The following is a 25,085-nucleotide window of genomic DNA, read 5'->3' as shown; positions in this document are numbered from 1 at the left end:
AAGCCCCTCGCCCCTGCCCCCATGTGAAGAGATGGAGAACAAGAGCCCATAGCAAGACATTCCTTCTTTTACTTACTTACAGGTTGACCTGGGACTCTAGTTCGGGGTCTTTTGTTGGCCAAGTCTGAAGGGGCTGGATGCCGAAGGAGAGGGATGACTTCGCTTTCCAGAGGAGGGTTTGTGCCAGCTGACTCCCACAGGACCCCTTGGTCAGCGGATCCATCAGTGGGCCTGGAGGTTGAGCTGCTGTGCTGAAGCAGAAGGAGATGGGAAAGTACTGAGAACCAGAGAAGCCTACAGGTCCACCATAGCCCGGCCAAATCTCCCCAAGGATGGCCTGTCTGCTCAGGAGTAGCAAGGAGGACACCAAGGCACAGCAAAGCCCCAGGCACCCAGAAAAGCTGCATCATGGACGGTGTGTAGTGTTGCTCAGGGGCCTGGGTATGGAGGAGCTGCTTGGGATCAATCCAAATCCCAACACAACCATCAACTATGATCACATCGCCCATACATAAGTCAAAAGCATCTCCCTATGATTTGGATATGATCAGAGTATCCCTGAAAGGTTAACAGGTTGAAATTTAATTCCCATTGTGAGTACTAAGAAGGTGGAGACATTCTGACTATAGCATGTAGAAGCAGTGGATAGGATTATATGGAGTCACTGGTGTTGGGCCCCCCAATGGAATCTAGGTTGCCTTAAGGAAAGCAAGATCAGAAGCATGTGCATGCACACAGCACACAGACAGATAGACACAGGTGGATCTCTGTGAGTTCAAGGCCAGCGTGATCTACAGAGTGAGTGCCAGCACAGCTAGGGCTATGACACAGAGAAACCCTGTCTCAAAAAAACAAACAAACAACAAAAAAAAACCAGAAAAATACCAGCTCATTTATACAAAAGACAATATTGTCTGAGCAAGGAAAGCTATGTCTAGGATGCTTTGGGAGATTAGCAGTGCTGGGGTCTAATGCCATCACTATCATTGTCCAGAAATACTCGTGGTTCATGTAATTTCTAGTTTAAATAACCATGAGGGACAGAGACAAGGCTCAGCAGTTAAGAGCATTTGCTACTCTTACAGGGGACCTGGGTTCTATTCCCAGCACCCATGGTGGCTCACAACCATTTGTTACTTCGGTAGATCCAGTGCCCGCTTCCAACCTCTGTAGGAACCATATACACAACTGGTGCACAGACATATATATTCAGGCAAAGCATTTGTATATAGAAAATAAATAAATCTAAAGAAATTGGATAAAGAAGTTACGGATAGTCAGAAACTGACAACAAAACTAGAGACACAAAGAAGCAAGCTCTGCACTTCGGGAGTAATAGCATCCAGCATGGAAAGAGCACATGCCTGCTGAAGTGACAAAGGACGGTGCACTCCTGGGGTCTGCCTGCTCTCTTCTGGCAGACAGAGGGAGGTGAGACAGTCAGTTCTGAAAGGGAGGGGCGCTGCTAGGAAGGCAGTGGCAGTGTTCCCTTGACTGGAATGATTTCAATCAGCAGCATCCTCACTCATCTCGACCGCAAGTGAAAGACAGACAAGCTAACGAGTCCAATTATTGGGAGAGTGAAAAATACAAGAAGTGAGAACATGCCATTCAGGTAACTCCAGTCCTTGTTCTAGGGCCATGGTCCTCACGTTTGGTTCAAAATATACCATTTTCTTAATCCCTTTTGAAAAATAAAAGAGCAGTCTGTAATAGCAACTGGTCAAGAGGTGCTTTTAAACTCTCTTTTCCTGGAAAGACAGTGACAAGGAAGAAGGCAGAAGGGCTAGAGATTGGTGACTGCCCTAATGGTCATCATAGAGCCTTCATCCAGTAGCTGATGGAAGCAGAGGCAGACAGAGATCCACAGCCAAGCACTGGGCCGATCACCGGGAGTCCAGCTGAAGAGGGGCAGGAGGGATTGTATGAGCAAGGGGAGTCAAGATCATGATGGGGGGACCCACACAGACAGCAGACCTCAAATAGTGGGTACTCGTGGACTCTGGACCAACAGCTTGGGAGCCTGCATGGGGCTGACCTGGGCCCTTTGCACGTGGCTGACAGTTGTGTAGCTTGATCTGTTTGTGGGGCCCCTAGCAGTGGGATCAGGACCTGTCCTTGGAGCCTGAGCTGGCTTTTTGGAACCTGTTCCCCATGCTGGGATGCCTCACCAGCCTTGATGCAGGGGGAGGAGCTTGGTCCTGTCTCCATTTCATATGCAACGCTTTGTTGACTGCCATGGGAGGCCTGCTCCTTTCTGAATGATGGAAGAGTATATTTAGGGATGGGGAGTAGATGGGAAGAGAGGACGGAAGGAAACTGTGACTGGTATGTAAAATAAATGGAAATAACTAGTAAAAAAGAAAAGTGGAATTAAAAAAAAAGAGTTTGTCTCTTTACAGCAATAGAAACCCTAAGACAGACATGCTCTATACCATCCCACACCTTTCCTTTTTTTTTTTTTTTTTTTTTGGTTTTTCGAAACAGGATTTCTCTGTATTGTTTTGGAGGCTGTAGGTCCAGCCCGGCCTCTCACTCACAGAGATCCGCCTGCCTCTGCCTCCTGAGTGCTGGGATTTAAGGTGTGTGTCTCCACCGCCCTGCTCCACCCCACACTTCTAAAGATTTACTTATGTGCATAACCGTTTGCCTGCATTTATATATGAACACCACGTGTATGACTAGTGACTGCATTTGTGAGCCAACAAGTGGGTGCTGGAAACAAAGCCCAGATCCTGTGCAAAAACAGTAAGCACGCTTAGCTGCGGAGCCACCTCTCCAGCCCCTACACCATATGCATAAAGATAGGGTCTCTTACTGAGCCTGAGCTCGCTGAAAGGCTACACTGGAGACCCAAGGCCCTCCTGTCTCTCCTTCCCAGAACTGGAATTACAGGTTCATGCTGTAGAGGGTGCTGGGAATATGAACTTGGGACCCCATGCTTGCACAGCAAGCACTTCTGGCTGAGACAGCCCCATGTCTGAGCTCAGTGTCACTAGAATTCATTGCCACTTTAGCACTAAAACAGCAAATAATAAAGCAAAACTTCAAAACAAGAGACACGTTTTCTTCTCAACACTTGAGGTTTCTTTCCATCACAAAGATCATACTTGCATGCAAAAGACTAACAAAGTGCTCTCCAAGCCCCAGCCAGGGGTGGAGAAGCAGGAAAAAACTGAGTGTCAGTATTCAGGTTTAAGCAAAATTCTATAAGGGACAGCTGGCTGAAGCCATGTTGCTTGGTGGTCACATTGGCCACATGTGGCTGTTAAGCAACTGAAATAAGGATAGTTAGCTGTGTAGGCCTAACATTTACACACAGTGCTTTTGTGCAGTTAACACACACAACGTCTCATTGATAATTTCTTATACTAATTACATGTTGAATTCTGTGTGTGTGTGTGTGTGTGTTACATACACCTGTGCATGTATGGCCCACAGGTCGACATTAGATGTCTTCCTGTTGCTCTCTACCTTATGTTTTGAGACAGAATATCACACTGAACCTGGACCTCAGTGATTTGGCAAGACTGGATAGTCAGCGAGCCCTGGAAACCTCTGGTCTCTCCTCTCGGGGCTGGGGTTACTGGCATGCCCTGCCGTGCTCACCTGGCTTTTTACATGGGTTCTGGAAATCTGCACTCAGTCCTCATTCCTGCATATGAAATCCTTTACTGACTGAACCAGTTCCCCAGCCTCAGGGTGCTTTTCACTGTGGCTAGAGAAAACGTAAAATCCCAAATGTAACTCACTTCTTGTTTCTGACAGTGCTGCTCAAGCAGCAATGATGTCTTAAAGTTGTCTCCAGGTACGTGGTCCTGGGGTAAGGGGCTGGGTACTCGTCACCCTGTGGCTTCAGGCCTGGGGTTGAGGAGCACTGTGCTATTAGGGTTTCTATAGTTGTGACAGAACACTATGACCAAAAGAAACCTGGGGAGGAAAGGGTTTATTTCTTCTTCTTCTTTTCTTTAAGAATCACTTTTTAAGATTTGTTTATTGTGTATACAGTGTTCAGTCTGCATGTACCCCTGCAGGCCAGAAGTGGGCACCAGATCTCCATACAGATGGTTGTGAGCCACCATGTGGTTGCTGGGAATTGAACTCAGAAACTTTGGAAGAGCAGCCAGTGCTCTTAATCGCTGAGCCCTTTCTAGCTCCCGGGTTTATTTCTTCTTACAGGTCGTAGCTCATCATCCAGGACGGAAATGCAGGCAGGAGCTGATGCAAAGGCCATGGAGGATGCTGCTTACTTATTTGCTTCTAATGGCTTGCTCAGCACACTTTATTATATACCACAGGACCACCTGCACAGGGATGGCCCCACCCACAATGGGCTGGACCTTCTCACATCAAGCACTAGTTAAAAAAATACCCTACAGGATTGCGTAGGCAAATCTTAAGGAGACATTTTCTCAACTGAGTGTGCATCTACCCACATGACTCCTTGCATCAAGTTGACATAAAAAGAAGATAACTGACCCTTTGTCAATTTGACACACCAATACAACACTATTAAACAATAACCTTTCCTTTTTTGTTCATCCCCAAGATCTCATAATAATGTCACAATATAAAGTCTCACAGTCTTTAAATTTTTAATACTTTAGCCAGGTGTAATGCCACATGCCTTTAATCCCAGCACTTGGAAAGCAGAGACAGGCAGATCTCTGTGAGTTTGAGGCTAGCCTGGTTTACACAGTGAACTCCAGGACAGTCAGAATTACATAGAGAGGCCCTGTCTTGAAAAACAAAACAAATTCAATAAAGTTCAGTTTCTTAAAATATCCAGTCTCTTTAAAAGTTCAAGCATTTCTAAAATATCAATGTTTCTAAAATACCCATAGTTTCTCTAAAATCTCTCTAAAACTCCAAAATCTCCAAAATTTCAGTCTCTTAACTATGAAGTCCAGTACAATAAAAAAAAATCAATCCCAGCACTTGGGAGAAGCAGAGGCAGGTGGATTTCTGAGAGTTCCAGAACAGCCTGGTCTACAGGGTGAGTTCCAAGACAAACACGCAAACAAATACTATGTTTAATACTTTCTTATTCTAAGAGCTAAGAAGCAGGGCAGCTGTGATCTTCAACAGTGTAAATAACTCAGTGTTTGAGGTCCGGGGCTCACTCAGCCTTGGCACAGCTCCGTTTCTCTAGTTCTGCCTTCCACAGGACGAGCAGCACAGCTGGCCTCCTGGGCTCTGGCTAGCTCCACCCCACAGCTGCTGGCATGTCATCTTTGGTAGCTGTCCCATGGTACTGCTATCCCCAAGACGTTGGTCTCTGCTACAACTGGGCTGTCGGAGGCTTTTTAAAGAGACTCTAACCCACCACATGATGCCAAACCTCAGCTTCTCTCCATGACTGCTTCAATCCTGGAACTTCAACTGCAACGGAGGCTGCACCTTCGCCAGTGGCCTCCCTGGGCACCAAGCTTCAGCTGCTCTCCATAAGCCTTCCGTGCTTTCAGAAGAGCACCAGCCGAGAGACTCTTGCATACTATCAGGCTCAGCTGCCAGCATGAGATGCAGCCTTGGCTCTCTCTGGACCACAGCTTTTGTGTTGTGACTTTGAGAAAATAATTCCATTTTATGATCCCAGATGACACTGGTCTCTTCTCAATCACTGCTAATCTCTCAGCTCCAGCTAACTAGTGTCAACTGTGCCCATAAAGCAAAGCTTTCAATTCAGTGGTGCTTGTCTCTTGTTAATCACAGCCGACTCTTAAGCTCCAGCTAACTAGACACCATAGATTCCTAACACAGTATCAAATGGTTCCCACAGTCTTTAAGCGACTCTTCAACTTCCCTCTGAAATCTCAAAGCCAGGTCTCCATCATCTGTACCCCTCCATAACTCATTAATCTTTGAACACTCAAAGGCTTCCCCAGCCCAAACTTCCAAGGCCCTTCCACAATACCTCCCAAAACTTGGCCATTCTGTTATATTAATGCCCCACTCCCAACTTCTCTATCAGATGGTGTTCCCGATCCTCTGGCAAACACCATGACCAGAAGCAACTTGGGGGGTAGAAGGTTTATTTCATTTTATAGCTTGTAATCCATCACCCGGAGAAGTCAAGGCCGAAACTCAAGGTGAGAACTGACAGAGACCACGAAGGATGCTGCTTACTGGCCTGCTTCCTTATACACTCCAGGATCACTTGCCCAGGGATGGCACCACCCACAGGCTGGACCATCCCACATCAATCACTGGTTAAGAAAATGCACTACAGACTTGACTACAGGCAATCTTACAGCAGTATTTTCTCAATTAAGACTCTTTCCCCTAATGGCTCTAGCTTGTGTCAAGTTGATAGAAAACTAGCCAGGACAGCTACAGGTGGCAGTGATACCGCGGTGCAGGCGTGAGGAGCCCGTGCGTGCTGGAGATGTGTTGAGAAGGTAGAGGCGGACATGGAGAACACAGACACGGTAGCGTCTCTAAGCCCGGGAGTGTTAGTGACAACCCCTTCAGCTAACAGTTTGGTTTCCTTGCTGGATTTTCAGGTCTTTACCTGACAAAAATGCTTGGCCATCCTTCTGTGACTAGTGTTGTTTTTATTTGCTGTGATTGTTTTCAGATATAGCCCAGACATGCAATGTTACGGAAAGAGATACTACATGGATAGTCTCCTGACTTTTTAATTTTATATATTGGGAATGTTCAAACATACTACTTTCTAGCCCTTTAAAGACTTTGCTTTAAAACCTGAAAATGGAGCTGAGCTGTGATAATGCATGCCTTTAATCCTAGCACTTGGGAAGCTGAGGCAGGCAGATCTCTGTGAGTTAAAGGCCAACCTGGTCTACAAGAGCTAGTTCTAGGACAGGTTCCAAGCTACACAAGAAACCCTATCTCCAAACACCCCCAAACACTAACAAGAAAACTGAAAATTATAGCTCTTTTGAACCCACCATTGACATTTTTACCCTAACTTTGGCCATGAGTTCCTTTGTGCCTCAATTTTCTTTCAAACTCTTTGGATTCTGTCTTGTCACTGTTCATTTTAATCTGCTCATTCATTTCCTTTCCTATCTATTTAGTTTCTTTAAAAAGTATGTTTCCTTATCCCTGGAACATAATTTATCTTTATTGTCTATTTAAAATATTCAATTAAGAACTTCTTGAGAAATGGGCTGAGTCTAATACCACCCTGAATGTGCCCAATCTCGTCTGATCTAGGAAACTAAGCAGGGTCGAGCCTGGTTAGTACTTGGATGGGAGAAATGGGCAGAACTCACAGAAATAAGCAAAACTGTCCAATAAAAGAAAATTTATCAAAAGTAAGAGAATGACCAAGGTCTACACTGCAATTCTGGAGATTTGTTGGTATGTGTGGGCACAGGAAAGAGATAAGGAAATGTCTCATCTTAATGTAATGTGAGGGAAATAAACAAGTGTTTCACCTGCCTAATCTGCTCACATTTGTCTTGGATGAGCAAGTACTGGCAGGTAGCTCAGGCAAGATGGCTAGCAGACCTCTTCTTCATATTGCCCAGTTGGCTAATGAGAAGAGGCAGCTTCTCCTGAGAAAAGGCCTAGTGAGAGATAACCATGACTTAGATCAGAACTTCTTAAAAGGTTCCGAGTAAAAGTACATGCAAACCCACCCAACAAAGGACCCACCAGTCATGGAAAATCCTGCAGAGACCCTCTGTGAAGGGGCTGGCTGCTTCATGTATATGAGAGGTAGGTAGCAGTAGGAAGCCTGGCGAAGGTCATATCTGCATTTCCAAGCCCACCATTTATTCAGTGACATTCTGAATTGTTCTCTTCATCTAGGTGGCACTCACAGCCAGGCAGGCATGGCCAAGTCTGTTGAGGTCTCATGATGTGGACAATTTGACATCACAGAAAAACGCATCTCTATTGGCAGGAGGTAGACATGCTGGCAGACAAGGCAACTCGATCTCAGCTCAGCCTCTCCAGCAATGCACATACCTCACCACACCCACCACTGATCTTCAGCCACAGTACACTAGGAGCCTGAGGAACTGCAGGGAGGCACACCAACCCCACAGGCACCTGTGATCTCACACATTGCTTGTCTGACCATTCACTGAGGAAAACCTTAGCAAGTGTCAATCAGGATTTGTGGCCATCTTCAAACCAAACTTTTGAGGTCTGGATTGACAGCCATCAAGGAAGCAATATTCCCTAAAGAGCAAGTTGGGATAGCAGCGGATGAACCATCCATGGACACCAGTCAAAGCCCTCCACTGCCAAACAGAAACTGTTTTCCTTCCCCACTACAGTTACTCCTCACCCCAGAGTCGTCTGACTTCATGACCATGAAGGTGCTCTGGTCATGTATTTGTTTATGAGCATGTGTGCTATTTCATGGTATTATAATGTCAGATCCGTAAGGGAAGGAACCCTACCTGCCTATTTACAGCATTTCCAAACACCTAGCACACAGAGGGACTGTGTGAACAATCTGTCCAGTGAACCAATGACTAGGTGGATGCCCAGAACACAGACAATTCCATTTGGAGGAGGGAAAACATGCCAGAATACTTGGGCCTTTCAACTCTATGACGGACTAGCATGCCTTTGGCTGAATGCCCTCACTGTCTCACTAGTCTCTTGACAGGGAGCTGCTGTGTGGCACTGAGCCCGATGCACAAAGCATAGATGGCCCTGGGGCACACCCAGGCTTGATGTGTGGAAGAGATGTGAGAAGATACTTACTGGCTGGCAGTGCTTCCAGACACACTTTCCTCTCAGGCCAGAAAGCATGGCAGGTGCTCATGCGTTCAGTCCCGTCTGTGCTATTCGGTCACTTTTTATGCCTAGAAAGCCCATATCAGTCACCCATCTGAGGCTAGGGTACCACCGGTTTCCCAAGCTGCTGTTGCGATGGCAGAAGAGAGATGCTACCTCCAACACGCTGGTGTGACTTGTTCCGTGCCCTCTCCCTGACACTGCAAGAGTTCAACCTGATACCCTCCCCCTTTTCTGTTCAGGGTACGGTTTAGATTATGCAGCTCAGAGGTGTTCCAGAGAGGCTCTGAAATGAAGCCAGGCAGAAAAGAAACTCAGGCATCATTTTGCTCTGCAGATGGTGAAGGGGTTCTGTGGATCTGGGCTCAGTTGCTTTTTGATTCTAGAGTCTTTCTGAAGCTGCAGTAACAATGGTAGAGATCAAGGTGGAGTGGGCAGTGAGGTTCTACAGTTGGTGAAGGCGGCAGCGGCGGCGGCAGCGGCAGCAGCAGCAGCAGCAGCTCCGGCCCTCTGGACTTAGCTTTCTGTTGTTACTGGGTGTTTCTGGTGCTAGGGAATGCAGTCTAGTAGCCTCTCTATCCCGCTTTTTAGGCCTAGCTCCCTCCCTACTGGTTTCTCATCATGAAGTGGACTCTTTCTTTCCTGACGACTGGGAAGCCAAACCTTAAGAGGAGCACAGAGCGGTTCCAGGAGGTCACACTAATCGGCCCCGCCCCTCTGCACAGACTTTCTAAACTCCCTCTGCTTATCGGGAGAAGGTTGGCATCTGTTGTCTGCCACAGACCCATTGTCACATTGGACTGTTGGCTTAACAGCAGATGGAACTCTATGTGGGGTAGGACAGGTTACAGATATCTACCAACTTGAACAATGTTCAAACTCCATGAGCAGCAGAAGAGGCTGTGTACTTTCATCAGGACGCACGGGAGTGCAGCTTTGAGAAGAGACACTGTTTGAAGCATAAGTACTCCCCCAGCAGAGAGAAGTGCTATAGCACAACAAAACACAGTACACAACAGAGACTTCCCAGGTCACTTTGTTCACACCTGATAAACTGCATGGCACTGTTTTGAGTCTTTTCAAGTCTGTTGAAAACTGGTAGATCCAAAAGCATGCTGAAAAGGTAAACGACAAATAGGGATCTAGCCTATGAAGTGCTAACATCTTGAACGACAGAAATTTAACCGCATCTTAAAGCCACTCCTGCCTGGGGAGGCCCGTGTGTTAGGAAGCCCTTCATTTACCGAGTTCACCCTGCTGTACCAGCCGCACACCCACTGTGATGACAGGGGTAGCTCAGGGCCACGTGCCCAGTGGTCTCCTTTTTACTGACACCCTTTCAGACGTGAGAAGGCCACCATTGCCTCCGCTGTGAGTCTTTCTCTCCTTCCTTCTTTCTTTCCTTCCTTTCTTCCTTCCTTTCTTTTCAGATGAAACACTTTCCCCATCCCCAAGTCCTTTCCGTTTACTGGATATGTCTCATTCAATATAAACATCTTTACAAAAGAAAAAAAATCCAAGCCAACATAAACAAAACCTGATTTTTTAAAAACACATCCTGCCACTCAGGCGACTATACTGGTTGCTTCCAATTGTTTCCTGTGGTTATCTCCTCCATAGGGTAAGTGAGATGGCTTGGTGGATAAGGGAATCAGCTGCTGAGCCTAAAGACCTGAGCACAGTCCCTGGAATGCACATGGTAGAAGGGGAGAACCAACTCCCTACAAGTTATCCTCTGACCTGTACATGTGCACTGTGGCACATGTATGCACACATGTACAAGTGTGCACATATCCCCACACTAAACAAAATGTAAAACAAAACAAACATCAACAACATTTTAACTGGCCTGCACACCACATTTTGAATGAAAAAAGTAAACTATCTTGGTATTTTTAAGTATCTATTACATGTTAAAATGATAATGTTTTTGATATACAGGGTCAAAGCATTCAAATCAATTTCATTTATCTTTGTTTTTAATAGTATGGATACTAGAAAAAATAATTCCCCAAGACTTTTCACTGAAAGAAATACATTTTCTGGCTAGCTTTCCAAACCAGATATGCAGGCTGACAGTGTTTCTAAAGGTTTATGTTCTGATGAAAATTTTTCTTTTTAGACTTTTGTCAGTTTGAATGTTTGCGTGCCTCTCTCTAATGCTCCCAATTCACATGCTGAAACTCAACCCCAGTTTGGTGGCATTAAGAGAGAGGACCCTTGTGGGTGAGTTGGGGCCACGGGCTCTACCTGCACAACTTTTGAAAGAGGCAAAGGAGTTACTGACTTCACTTTCCTCTCTACTATGTGACGATGCTTCTAGAAGGCCCTGTCTCTGAGAAACAAGCACTCATCAGTTATAGAATCAACTGGTAACCTTGGTTTGGGTTTTAAAGCCTCAGGAACTGTGAGCAGCACACTTCTGTTGGTTACTCTAAAATGTCTGCCAGTAAGCAGTCCCAAGTGAACAGCCTTCTACTTAAGTCTCTGCAGCCAATGTCAACTCCTAGCTCTCTGTCCTCTCAGATCCCAAGGTTTTAGAAACAACCAGAGCCCTTGTCCCTCCCCCCCTCATCTGAATGCTGCTTTTGAGGTCTCCCAGCACATCTTGCTGTGCAGGATGCAGTTATCCAATGTGCCTACAGCACTGTCAGACTTCAACTCTCTTCAGATCTTCAGCTCTGCAAACCAGATGACCAAACCTAATTTCTCATATTAAACTTCTGCAGCAAAACTAATTTAACTATTGTCTTCCTCTGAGAAAGGAAGCTGATTTGCATTAATTTAAAATCTTAGTGAATAATAAAAGTTGGGTTTTCTCCTCCTGCATCTAGGAGAACAGATATGAAAATTCATTTCTTCTGTTGGCCCTCAGAGCCCATTATGTTGGCCCAATGCAAGACAGCTTTTCATAGTCTTTCCCAAGAATAATCCTGTTTATCCAAAAGAAAACTGACAGGAGCAGATTTATTTATGATTAAATACTTAAGGCCTTGACTCAAACAAAAGAATAATGGCAAGATACAGAAAAACTAAAGACTACAAAGATAGTGTCATTTAAGTGTTCACTGACAAAACTACTCAAAACCAGAAGCCCTACACAATGACAGCAAACCACCAGAGTCAGCGGAAACGTGTGGAAGAGAAGGTGGCCGCGTGCACGATGGGTGACTGCTCTTTTCAGAACCCAGTTTGGCCTGGAAAGCAACAGGAACAAGAAAGCATTTGCCTTGGCATCAGATTTGTTCTTGAAGGCGTGGGCTTTCTGCATGACTAATGAGGAGGCCGTCACGTACAGAGCAATATTTGGAGAAGAACAAAATGTGTTTTCTACTCATAACTCAAACTCTTGTGTCTAGTGGGGACTCTGCAGCCACAGTGGCTACATTTAGCAACAATAGTATAGTTACTGGGCTAAGATATAGCTTTTTAAAACAAGAACTAAAGCCGGTTCTGTGGCTGTGGACAGTACCCAGACACCTGGATTCTAGGACGGTTTCATAGACCTAACAGCACTTTGGTGAAGCCAATACCCACTTCCTTCTGGAAAGAGCACTGTGATTCTCCTGTAGGAAGTCACTACCTCTTGGTCTCTATGAATGGAAGTGATTTACTCCTCAGTTCTGAGTTGAGTACATGGTCCAGGTCTGACAATTTGGCTCAAGAATGTGCCTAGTCAGTGAAGGTCAGTCCAGACATTACCGAGAATGAAGCAGTAGCTTTCTGGAATAGAAAATAAAACTATAGTAGTTAATGTTCTTGCCTATCTTGAGAGTCAAGTTGAGCAGGTGAGTTTTTTGTCAGCTCGGCACAAATTATCTAGAAAGAAGAAACATCAGTTGAGAAAATTCCTCCATCAAATTTGCAATTCTGTGGGATGTTTCCTCCCTTCATGGTTGATGTGTTAGGATTCAGCCCACTGTGGGCAGTGCTAACTCCTGGGCAGGTGGCCCTGGGTTGTATAAAAAGCAGGCTGAGTGAACCAGTAGAAGCGAGCCAGTAAGCAGCATTTCTCTATGGTTTCTGCTTTGGTTCCTGCCCCAGGTTCCTATCTGAGTTCCTACCCCAACTTCTCTCAATGATGAACTATGACATAGAAACGTAAGATAAAATAAACCATTTCTTTCCCATGTTGCTTTTGGTCATGGTATTTATCATAGTAATAGAAAGCCAACTAGGACCAAAGTCAACTCAGAAAATGAAGACTCTGATGACATTATTGAAATACCTGGATCACTTACTCCCAAAGCTTGATCCTACCCAGTATTATGCAACTCCATGAGCCAAGACTTCTCTTTTGCTTGCCATTCATGGTCTTTAACGATATTTTAAAATGTACACATAAACCATGCATACAAGCCTATCAGAAATAATGATGGTACATTACTAGTCCTGGGCAGAGTGAAAGATTTCAAAGGAGATTATAGCTGGATAGCCAGGATAAGAACCACCTATTCCAAATTGTTCTCTTTCACCTGGAATTCAGACCATGGACACTACAAGTGGCTACGCAGAGAGAAATATGGGTGATGGATGACAAGGACAAGGCAAGCTTCAACACTGTTCTTAGAAAACACACCAAAACTGCTCACTAATAAAGTGGCTTGGGTCAGGGCTAGAGAAGACTTGTACTGATAAAACGCTTGCTGAATCAGGACCATAGTTCAATGGTCAAAACCCATGTAAAAAAGCCAGATAAAGCAGCATGTGCGTGTAAGTGCTGGGAAAGTGGAGACGGGTGGAGGTTTCCTGGGGCTCACTGGCCAGCCAGCCAAGCCTAACTGGCGATCTCCTGGTAAGAGACCCTGGCTCAAAAGAACAATGTGAAGGGCTCCCAAGGAATGACACCTGAGGTTGTTGTCTGGTCTCCATATTCACATGTGTACATGCACACAGAACAGTGTATACACATGTACACACGCGCACGCACGCACGCACACACACACACACACACACACACACACACACACGCTTACTTTAGAATTAAAGACTCCCTGACCTTATACAGAATATGCAGAAGCTGGGTACCCAGCTACAAATGTTTTTGGAGAAAAGTTTTCTGTATGACCATGGAGGACTGGCTTTGGGAAGGGGGTGCAAATGGGCTAAAAAGGGGGGTTGAGAGGAGAATATGATCAAAAAACATATCAAATTCTCAAAGAATAAAAATATTTTAAAATGAAAAAGATTCACCTGGTAAATGCAACCCTAATTGATAGGTAACCCTGCAAATGCTGTTCACAGTAAGCTTGGCCTCTGTGAACTGTTGCAGCCCAAGTGACACAGCCTAGCAATTGACAGATAGTTTAAAATAACTCAGGCTCATTATTTGTCTTTCTAGATTGCTAGGAAGTGGTGGGGTGGGGAGGCAACAGAGTCCTAAAATACCATGTACCTGCCTATTAGCGCCTTTTACACAGAGTGGATATAGCTGAGAACTTTTGTAAGACAGTTACTCATTCTGTCCACCACTTCCCACACTACTGTGAGTCGCGCAGGTCATTTAAAGCTCACATCAATACAGGTCACTTTACAAGTGCATTAACCAAGATTCATAGAGGGCTAAGCAACTTTCCTAAGTCCACATGTTTGACTGAAAAAGGCAGAAACTCGAGCTGGGGTTCATCTCACTCCAAGACCCTTGTACATGAACACCATCTGATACGCTCGTCTATAAAATCATGGTGAATACATTTAGGGCAAGTTGTTTAACAGAATAGGTGTCTTCTCTTATGCCTCCAGGTTTACAAAGCTAGTCTTTCTCACTACTACCAGCCTGATGCCCAGTGCCTGGGCCATTCTCGATCCTTCACACTTACTAGCTTCTGTATTTGCACACCAGTTATCAGAACTGACACAGGCTATTTAGCAAAGAGAACTGCCAGACTGAAACTGATGTGCATGCTTGTGTGAACACTCATTCTCTCTGTTTTTCTAACACACACATATATGCACGCTTGTGATAACATGGTGATTAATACAGTTAAACTTACTCTCAAAGGGCCTAACCATGAAGCAAGGATATTTAAACTTGACAGAGTTGGCAATGAAAAGTAACTGAGGCCCACAGATATGGCAAAGACTTTCACTGCTGGTTGTGTTTCAAAAACAGCTGTAGAGCTCTGAGACAGCTGCAGGCTCTCTGGATCAATGAGCTTGGCATAAGGAACCATGCACCTATACAGTTAAGATGTATACAAGAGGTTTGACACACAGAATTGTGAGGTAATTTGGGTTATTGAATTAAGGACGTCATTTTTAGAGCAATGAAGATAATGGAGAATTACTTTGTGTGCTAACTTTAAAATTTAATTAAACATGGGGAAATTGAAGATGAATATTTATTTATTTTAAGTCAAGGAATCCTTTTATATGCACATAAACAAGAGGAAGAAGTCAGTGGATCTGAAGTTCAAGACAATTGTACACACACACACACACACACACACACACAAAAACCACCATCCAGAAAGTGAAAGGCGAACTGGAAAAATATCTGCTAGATATTTCACCAAAAAAATACCCTTAACAAATAAAAAGAACTTTAATTCTATAAGGAAAAGATAAATATTTCAAAAGAAAAATGAAGATCATGCATACAAATATCTTAAAAATAAGTACAAATTATGAATAGCTTATGAGAAAACTTCATTAAAGAAATTCAAAATTAAAACAAGCTATCACTTTGGCAAATATAAAGGTAATCCTATTGGTACTCTCTGGCACCATGCTTCCAAAGCCTTAAGAGGTTCCTTTGTGCCAGATGGTGGTGGTGCACAACTTTAGTCACAGCACTAGGGAGGCGGATCTCAGTGAGTTCCAGGCCAGCCTGGTCTACAGAGGGAGTTCCAGGACAGCCAGGGTTACATAGAGAAACCCTGTTTCAAAAAACAAAACAAAAAAAGAGTTCCCAAGTTTTCTTAAAAAAACAGTAAAGGATTTCTTACTGTCTTTATGATGTGTTGTGAAAAGTGAATTAAAATGATAAATATTCATGTAGAAGAGAGAGATCACGTTATACCTATAACTGAGATTATGAATCAATAAATTACCCACCGAGTGTGGTGGCGCACACCTTTAATCCCAGCACTTGAAAGGCAGAGGCAAGCAGATCTCTGTGAATTCAAGGCCAGCCTGATTTACATACTGAATTTCAGGCCAACCAGGGCTGTATAATGAGACCTGTCTCAAAAACAAACAAGCAAGCAAACAAAGAACAACAAAACATCAAAACCTAACAGCAAAACAATTATCCAGTTTATATTTTCTTGCATTTTCAATTTTCATCTAACAAATTACTTTTGGAAGAAAAAAAAAGCCAAACCTTACTATCTCAAGTCACAGCATATCAGGGAACAAAAATACCCTGGAATCTTGGAAGTCATTTAGTCCTTGAAGAATCTGGTCATGAAGACAAAGGGGAGGGAAATCTAATTTTTAAGCTGGCACTGCCCACGATGGCAAACATTTCTCCTCTGTCTTCACCACACACTCATCAGCACTGCCGGGGCGGGGTGTGGCAAGGACTGAGAAAGTCCCGTTAGTGACAATGAGAAGGCTGAGGTGGCGGCTCAACCCAACCCTCAGTGTCTCAGAACTGCTCCACAGCCACAGGTGTTTGTGGCTCCCTCACCGGACGGGGTGGCCACTAAAGCACTCTGTCATCTGTGAGGTCTATGCAGCAGCACTGTCCTAACATTCGGCCTCAGGCCTGAGGGGCCCTCCTTGCGCTCATCTCTTGGTATCTCTTCCTAGTCTCCACACTCCAGTCATAAAGACTGCTAGCTGTCTAGGTCTTCTAAGGGAAATGCACCACCCAGGTTACCACACAACATCTAGAACTTTCTTGGATGCCCAGATACTGACCACACAGAGCTAAGCCTAGGGTTCAAGAAAGACTTTCAGAAAGACTTGGAGCGCAGTTTCTACAGCCTGTAGGAGGAGGGACCGGACCACCAGACTCTGTGATGGGCCAGGCCCGAGCCAGCTCTGATGATGGAGCAGGTGCTAGGACGGCTGTGGTATCTGTCCTCGTCAGAACTGCTGGAGCAGGGCGTGTTAAGGACGGAGTCTGAGAAGGGCCAATTAAGGGCATCACACCTTCCATTAAGGATCTCGGTTGGTTTGCTTTGTGTCTTAGCAAATGAAATCCCTCATCCACTTCACTGGAGGTTAGATTCCCACATGTTTTTCTTCTCCTTGTCCCTACCCATGCATGCTATATGACAATGAGAAACTCCTCAGGGGTGCAAGCAGCAATGGGCTAGAGGGAACAGGTCTGGCTTCGGGGTACCCTTCCTAAGGCCATTACTACAGAATGATGATGAGAATCTGGCCGAGATGGTGGTGCTGGAGTCACCCTGAAAGGAATGATTCCACCTGGAAGAAGGAGACCCACTTCGGCTACAGGAGTGCCCTGGAGTAAGCAGGGCACAGGCACTGGCATCAGCCGCATCGGGAAGGGCGTGTCCGGCAGTAGGCAAGCTTCACCTAGAGGGCCCGAGCTGGCTCCCTAGGAGGGCGCCAGTTAAGGAAGGTAAGGCCAGTTAGGGGCACAGGCAACCTGGAGAAAGAGAAGGGACCTAGGAACTCTGCAGGGAACCCCCCCACCCCAACAACCCCAGCCAGAGATGGGCGGGGCCAGAGGCAGCAGGTGTCCAGGCACCTGAGGTGCAAGCATGGCTTACAGAGAGCAAGAGGCGCCCGAAGAGTGTCCATTTGGGAGCTTGGGGGCTCCGACCTTGTCCTTGAGCATTTAGAAGAGGGCAGGACGCGTTCTCCACAGCCCGAGACCTCCCTGAGCCGTGATGTGCAGGGCCTGTCACAGGGCCGAGGATTCGAACGTCCCCAGCATCTGCTGGCCAGTCACAGGTCTCCAGCCCTCCCGCTGGGCACTCCCTCGGCGTGGCCCGGCCGCTCTACCAGGCTCAGCGCCTACTCCCTCCCACGCCGCGGCCTCGCCACGCTCTGTCCCCTCACACCGCCACCCCCCACGTGGCCTGCTCCCCGCTCCCGCCTCCCAAGGCTGCACCCCTCCCTGGCACCGGTACCTGGGACTCTCAAAGCTGCACCCCCTGCGCCGCAGCGCCGCCCTCTTCTGCCGCAGGAGCGCAGCGGCGGCCCCGCCGGGCTCCGGCTCCATCGCCCCGGGCGGGGGCCGATGGCTCGGGCACACTCGGGTGGGCTCGGGCCTCGGCGGTGTTCGGCCGGACGCTCAGCTAGCGCGCCGCAGCCCACGCTCCGCCCCGCACCCCTTGCCGGACCAAAGCCCCGCCCCTGTCCTGCCCCGAACTCCAAGCCCAGCCCCGGACCTCAGGCCCCGCCCCGAACTCCAGGCTAGCCACGCCCTCACACGCTCCGCGGGGTCTGGGGCCCGCCCCTACTCTAGCAGGTCCCCCTTACCACTCCTCAGGCTTTAGGCCCCGCCCCTACTCCAGACCTACCCCACCACCACCACCACCACGCCGGGTCTCTGCCCCGCCCCTAACCTAGCAGGTCCGCCTCCTCCGCGCCTCCTGCTTTAAGCCCCGCCCCTAGCCTAGCGGAGCCCTCCCCACTTGAGGCAGGCCCCGCCCTGGTCCCTAACGGAACCCACTCCCTTAGATCCTACTTGAGGCCTTGGTCCTGCCCCGCCTTGCCGCTAATCTAGCAGATCCTCTCACCACACAGTAGGGTTTATGTCCGGCCCCGCCCCATCTCCTCAGTTGGGCTCAGGCCCCGCCCCTGCCCCGCCTTTGTCCCGCCCCAGTCAGGCAGGTCCCTGCCCAGCTGTATTCAGACTCCGCCCATCGCCCCCACCCCCGCCAAGTACCAATCCAGGAGGCTCCCTTGCCTATTATTGGGCTCTGGCCCCACCCCAAACCCCAATCTAGTCAGTCCCTTTGCCCTTCAGCTTTACCAAGACCCCGCCCCATTTCCTAGTCCCCACCCACCCCACGCCCGAGTCGGCGTAGGTTCCGCCCCTAACTTCTGCTCCCCGGTCCTCCTCAGCCCAGTGCAGACCCCACCCTTCCCCCGCCCTGAGCTCCAGCCACACCCCTCCCGTGCCAGCCTCCCGGAGATCCTCCAGGCTGCCCTCCATGCTTCTGTGTAGCTCACCCAAGCCCCCAAAACCCACCCGGTCCTCAACTTCGTCGGGTTGCACGACTCACCGCTCCGGCTCCTCACCATCCGCACAGACCCAGGCCCCGCTCACTTCCCCCTCCCTCCGCCACAGAGCGCCCTGACGGCCCTCAGCACCACAGCTCTGCCCGCTGGCTTCTCAGCCCGACCCTCACCTCAGCGCCTCCTGGGCCTTCTATCGTAGCACCGCCCTCTCTCGGGAGCCGCCCTCCTCCACGCCCCGCCCACAGGCATGGCCCCCAACCCTGGAGCTCCGCCTTTCCTCCCTTGAAGCTGGGGTCTGTACTTGCTACAATTCTGCGGCGTCTCTAGACCCTTTCTAATTCTGCCCCAAGAGCTAACTGCCCCGCCCACGCCACAAGCCCCGCCCATGTGACATCGCCCACGTCTCCTCTTCCTCACTTCAGCTAGTGCTGGTCGGTCTTCCTGGCTGATCTGACAGTCCACCATGAGGTCTGCACTACCTCAGGGTCCAGCCTGCCAGCAAAGGGAGGCACTGCTGTCTCCTGGTGGCTGTTTGCGGCGCCTGACACAGTGGAGCGGGAGCTTTGCTGGCTGCCCATCGGGGGTTCAGGTTTTCATTCATCACCTTCCGACTTTGTGACCCCCATTCCTCCCGAGTCAGAGGCATCGCATCCTAGGGTCCCTTGAACACTGCACTGTGGTTGGGGGACTCATTGATAAAAACTGAGGATGGTTTTGTTTAGTTTCTGTTGCTGTGATAAACACAGTGACCAAAAGCAACTTGGGGAAGAAAGGGTTTCTGTGGCCTCCAGGTGATAGCCCGTCATCTGGGAAGCCAGAGCAGTAACTCAAGGCGGGAACTGAGTCAGGGACTATGGAGGATGGAGGCTTTCCGGTCTGCTTCCTTTGGCTCGCTCATCTTTTCTTATCCAGCCCAGGCCCACCTGCCCAGGGATAGCACCACCGTAGTGAGCTGGACCCTCCCACATTAAAAAAAAAAAAAAAAAAGGCATCACAGACGTGTCCATAGGCTAATCTGCTGGAGGAAATCTCAGTTGAGAGTCCCTCTTCCAGGGAGAGTCTGGGCTTAAGCTGTGCATCTTTCAGTGCGATCTTGAGGATCTGGCCTCCCTTGACGCGGCACAAGCAGAGACTGGACAGGGTGTGGGTGTGTGTGCATGTGCATCCTGTCCTTTCTCTCCCCATCCTCTCAGGTGTCCCCAGACCCTTTGCCCTCCTCTCTGGGAGACCCACATCGTTGTCCCTGTCCCCTCTCCCCCCCTCTCAGGTGAGCCCTGGGAAGGCGATGCCCCCTCACGTCTGCGTGCGGCACAGCAACCGCCTGCCAGGGTGACTGCATGTGACTCTAATAAATGGAACAATACTCATTGAAAAACACATTTAATTTCAAAGTAAACAAAGATGCCTGTACATTAAAGTATTTAATTAGTGAAACAATTATCAGTGTAACAAGCTGAAAAATACAGCAACTTGATACAAGACTGAGGTAACAAAATACTTCACCAAAAATCTAAAGAATCCCAAGGAGGGATAATGCTCAGTGGTTATTGCAGATGAGACAATTTACAAATAGTAGAGAAACTCCTTATACGACTGCATGCAGGGTCTGCTGGGAAAAAAGACAGCTCGGGAGGATGCAGCATTTCTTAACAAGAAACAAACTAAGATATAGAAACTCATTTTCAGTTTACTTGGAAGAACACAGGAAGAAATTAAAAACTACTCTATGCAACAATTGAATGCAAAGTGGGAAACCATGCATTTTGGCACAAAATTTATTAAAGATTATATATCTCACTAATAAATGAATTACTATTATCTTTAATTACTGAATGGTCACAGTCCTTCCAAAATAGGCAGATGATCTAACACCTTGCTGCTGTGAAGGGAACTTGGGGCTGTCCATGGGACACACACTTGCACAGCAGCAGGCTGCAAGGTGGACCAAAGTCCAAGTCCAAGTTCTCAGCTCCCAAGGACATGCAGCTCCACTCATACTGCATTTGAACTTAACACTGAAGTTAAGGGCTAAAAGGGGAAGCCTGTGCATACTGCGAGCATTCGGACCCTACTCTCTCATTCTGCCTTGTAACCATTCTTGAACACAGTTCTGTATCTGGCTACTCAGAGCTGGCCAGCCTCCTGTGTGGGGCAGTGGTACTCCAGCTAGTCCTCAACGCAACTGACTCTCACAGAAATCCCATGCAGTCTGTTTGGGTCTTCTGAAGTCTTTCTGGAAGAACCAATGCACAGGATATGTATTCAGGAGTAGGGGAGAGCAGGGTCTTGCCAACGTTGTTATGTGAGGTGGGGATTACTTGTTCATTGACTGGTAAGCTCTACAAAGGGCCAAAATTGGAGATTGTCTTGTTTCTAGCCATTTTCATTCTGGGTAGAGCCTGGTGTATAGAAAGCACTCACTAGAGATATGAATGAATGTTTATTTCAAAGGGACTTTGTGCAGTGATTTTTTTATAACATGAAATCACATATAACATATCAATATGGCGTAGGGCCAATGTAAGGGTCACACGAAAGGGAGGCTGTGGTTTTGGCAATATTCAACAGTGGTTGCAGGCACCTGCAATGTTGGTGCAGAGCTCTGGAACCCACCGGAAGAATAAAGCAGCCGCGGCTGATAAACAGCTTCCCAGTTTTACAGATCAATTCCCTTCTGAAGATGGTATTAAAACCCCACCCTTTTCTTAGGCTTGGGAGGTGGGAGTAAAATGATGGAAGAAACGCTGGCCATCTCGGTGAGAAAGAAATAGAGAGGTCCTGCTGGCAAGACAAGGTAGGTCCCTCACCAACAATTGCAATGTGTCCGCCTGCTCGGCGTCCCAATCTGGCAAGTGCTTCATGGCATCTGGTCAGGGAAGGGGAGGGGAGGGACCACACTCTCCCGCTGGCATATTTAGGACAATGTTTCTGCTGCTTTCCACCAAATCCAGTCTCCACAAGGCATTTTGCTGGCCAGCATACACTTAGCTGACACTGGAGATACAAAACTCAATATACTGGAGAGGGGCAGAAGTTGCCTTCATCATGAGGGAGAGGGCTCTTCTTGGGACTTCACAATACTACTAGCTGTCCATCCTAGTTTCTAGACAGCTTTCTATAGCTTTCACTTTGGGGGCACCACGGTCTGTTTGCATGACGGTGAGTGACTTAACACATCCAACAATTTCACAGGACTTGTCTACTATGGACAGTCCAGCAAAAACGCAGAACTGTCACTTGACCTACCCACCTCCCCTGCAGCCTGTGGGACAAGCCAGCCCTGGGGATCCCAGCTTGGCCTAAGGCCCTGCTGGAGAGTCAAATATTTTAACTCTGTCTCCAGAGCTCTTCTGCCACCTTCAAGGCTCTCAAGCGTCCTTCAAGGTTTTTGTTTTTTAACTAACAAAAGTTCAGTTTCTTCAAGAGTCCATGGTGAGGGTGCTTCTGGGAGGGGAGTCTGGTTCCAATTAGGGGGATTAGACACTTTGAAAATAATTGTGATTGTGCTCTTTTAGATTAGGCCTAAAAGAAAACACTCGTGTTGGATTAGACAGATTTGTAAATGGTAGAGCGTTTTCTGAGTGGAGACTGAAATTCTGGGGCTTTTGATGTTTGATATTTCATGTGTGAGAACCAAAAACAAGTTGGAGAGTGGAGAAGCCTAAGGAAACTGGTAGCTGATGCTCTGGTCTTGCAGTTTTGTTCAGGCTTCTGACTTTTTAGAAGTTAACAGGCAGGATCAGAGTTGAAGTGTAGCGATGGCATTGGTTCTAGTGGAGGTGTCTGCAGGGTTTGGCATTGCCATTCTTCTAGATTCTAACTGGAAGAGATGTTGGTAGAATCTGGTGAACACACCTGGACCCCTGGCGTGGGGAGATATGTGAGGCAGCTGTGGTCAAGTTTTGATGGCACAGACTTTACCACCTGGAGTTTCTCTTGGCATGAAAATGTTCAGGCTCTGCTCACACGAAGGTTAGCTTCAGAATACAGTGAGGCTTGACCAAAAGGTACTACACTACCATGGAAACAACTACTTGCCCTACCAAATCATTAACATTTTTAGAGAAGTATCACCATTCGGTTTTAATACAATGGTGGGTTTTCTGGTGGCAAGTTCATGGTTATGATGCTGTCTGAAGCTTCTTGATTATTGTTGGAATTTCTTTGGGCTGGTTTGATAATCAGTTATTGTGTATGACCCCACAGGGACCCAGAAATTCGCCTTTTCCAGAAAGTCGCTTTGAGGGTATGCTTCCCAGGGTTAGAGTAACCAGATTCAGGGAGGAAGAGGGAGAGGGACAGAGGGCATCTGTGATGATAAAGAGCTTGAACTAAAATGTGCAAAATGAAAGTCACCTTATGTATGACGAAAGGCGATGGATAAAGGTCCTTGCTCATGAATTCAGAGACTGGAGATTTCACTCCCTAGGGCTTGGCTCTCTTGTCATCTGGCCTTCAACAACTGGGCCCTTGGACTTGGAGAACGTGCTGGTGACTACATTTAGGGGCAAGACTGAGGGTCTTAAGGCCTCCACGTCACTCAGCTCCCTGTGTGTGATCAGGAATCAGTGTGGCTGACCCTGGCAGTGGTGGCAACGGGTGAGAAGACAAAAGTCCGCCCTGCGGGGGAATGTGGGGTGGTAGCTTCTACACGACTGACCACTCATCACTTTGGGGGCCTCCAAGCTGCTGGGAGAAAAGGCCACAACTTCCCATGCCAGCATGGTGGGAGTGGGAGAGACGAGGAAGGCCAAAGGCCCCCAGGAGAGCTCATGGTAGGGAGCACACAATCCAGTGCCCAGTCCGCGGTCCTGAGACTGTTTCTGCCTCGGGAGGGCTGACAACAACAGGACCCAGGAGGTCCTGGGGCCCAGGGAACAGGCCATCCAGATGAATAGCACCCATAGGAACAGAAAACAAGACACGATTTAAGGCATTGTTTGTTTACAGTAAAAGAACTCAAGGGACCCTTGACATGGAGCTTCTGGACTCCCTTCAGACTTAGAGGACAAGGCTGTAACTAAAGCTTCAAGCAGGGCCTCAAAGCCAACAAATGTGTAATGTCACAAGTCTTGTGCCAAAATGTATGTTTCTCAGAGAGCTCACACTCACTCGCTCACACGCACGCATGTAGAGCACACACACGGAGGATACTTTGGGGGCATACAAAATCTGAGGCGGCCCTGAGGATGAGCAGCCCGTGCACTTGGGGTGTAACAAGCCTGTCCAGCAACCTGTCTCTCTGCTCTCCAGCCCTCTCAAAGGTTAACTGCGTCCATTGTGTGCAGTAGAAAGCACGGAGAACCCAGCGGGGGTCAGATGCTCCCTCGATGCAGAAGCAGCTGGTGGGCAGACGGTGGCCCAGAGAGGGGGCACAGGGTGCGCAGTCTGGGGTCTGACAACCACCCTGGGGGTGCTGCTGCAGGATGAGTCATGAGAGGTGCTGTGGGTTGGCAGGTGGATCTCACACTGGGGAGCCATCCAGGACTGTGAGGCTGCAGGCCACGTTCATCGAGCTATGGGGCTCCAGTGCCTTGGCCAGCAGCTTATGCTGAGAGCTGCTCTCCTCCACCAGATCTAGTCCAGGCTCCCAGAAGCCTTTGAGGTCATGCCAAGTCCTGCAGACACTTATTCAAATGACATAAGATTTGCAGGTACCTAAAAGAGAAAGCTCACCTGCTTGTCACTGTTTCAACCCCAGAAAGGGACAGCAAGCAGCGGGAAGGGGCACACGGGATGGCTCCTGAGGGAAAGCATGGCAATGGTAGCCGCCACTGAGAATGGCCGCATGTGCCAGCCCTTATTCTGACATCTGCACTGTGTACTAAGTCCCCACACGAACCCCGCTAGGCAGATGCTCGAAGTGTCCCCATTATGAGCATACGGTAAGAACCAGGGCTGGGACCTGAACCCACATTCTCCACCACTAACCTCCGAGCCAAAGACAACTAAGAGGGCTTGGGGTGCAGAGGATGGACCCTGATGAAGTGGGGGGTGAATGTTGGGGAACCCAGCCTCGGCGTGAGGGATGTCACTAAGGAATGGCAGGTAGTGGCACGGGGGGAGGAGAAAGTATGGGTAGATCATGAACCCCAATACCTCCTCCCAGAGGCTACCAGTTTCCCTGTCAGAGTGCTTCCCTGCCCCCATAGCTGCCTCCAGACTTTCTCCTTTGGTACTGTTGGAGTGTTCTAGGTTTGATTAGACATGATTTCGTAAAAAACAAACCCATCTTGGTGTCAGTTTTGCCAAAATGA

At 47.8% G+C, this 25,085-nt stretch overlaps 2 protein-coding genes across 8 annotated transcripts in view; both read right to left on the bottom strand.

Annotated features, from left to right (window-relative positions):
- The window catches only part of Garnl3 (GTPase activating Rap/RanGAP domain like 3), a 145,653-nt gene extending 126,588 nt beyond the window's left edge, over positions 1-19,065 (bottom strand). Inside the window, exons 1-2 of one of the 7 annotated variants that reach the window (XM_040735611.1) lie at positions 18,999-19,065; positions 81-251 (exon numbers count right to left, since the gene is read on the bottom strand). In XM_040735611.1, coding sequence (XP_040591545.1) covers positions 81-223 — 143 coding nt within the window. In that variant the 5' untranslated portion in view covers positions 224-251; positions 18,999-19,065. Of the gene's footprint in view, positions 1-80; positions 252-17,408; positions 17,563-17,771; positions 17,934-18,872; positions 18,969-18,998 lie in introns of those variants that run through there. The other 6 variants (XM_040735612.1, XM_040735610.1, XM_040735607.1 and 3 more) reach the window with 6 other exon arrangements.
- Positions 19,066-20,192: 1,127 nt separating this feature from the next.
- The window catches only part of Ralgps1 (Ral GEF with PH domain and SH3 binding motif 1), a gene marked incomplete in the record, with an annotated part of 230,742 nt that continues 225,849 nt past the window's right edge, over positions 20,193-25,085 (bottom strand). Inside the window, 1 exon segment of the mRNA XM_040735630.1 lies at positions 20,193-24,486. Coding sequence (XP_040591564.1) covers positions 24,457-24,486 — 30 coding nt within the window.

This window comes from Mesocricetus auratus, unplaced genomic scaffold (assembly GCF_017639785.1).
Source record: "Mesocricetus auratus isolate SY011 unplaced genomic scaffold, BCM_Maur_2.0 Super-Scaffold_100047, whole genome shotgun sequence".
NCBI classification, from domain to species: Eukaryota; Metazoa; Chordata; class Mammalia; order Rodentia; family Cricetidae; genus Mesocricetus; species Mesocricetus auratus.
The sequence above is the reverse complement of the archived record's forward strand: the minus strand, read 5'-3'. Positions and strand labels throughout refer to the sequence as shown.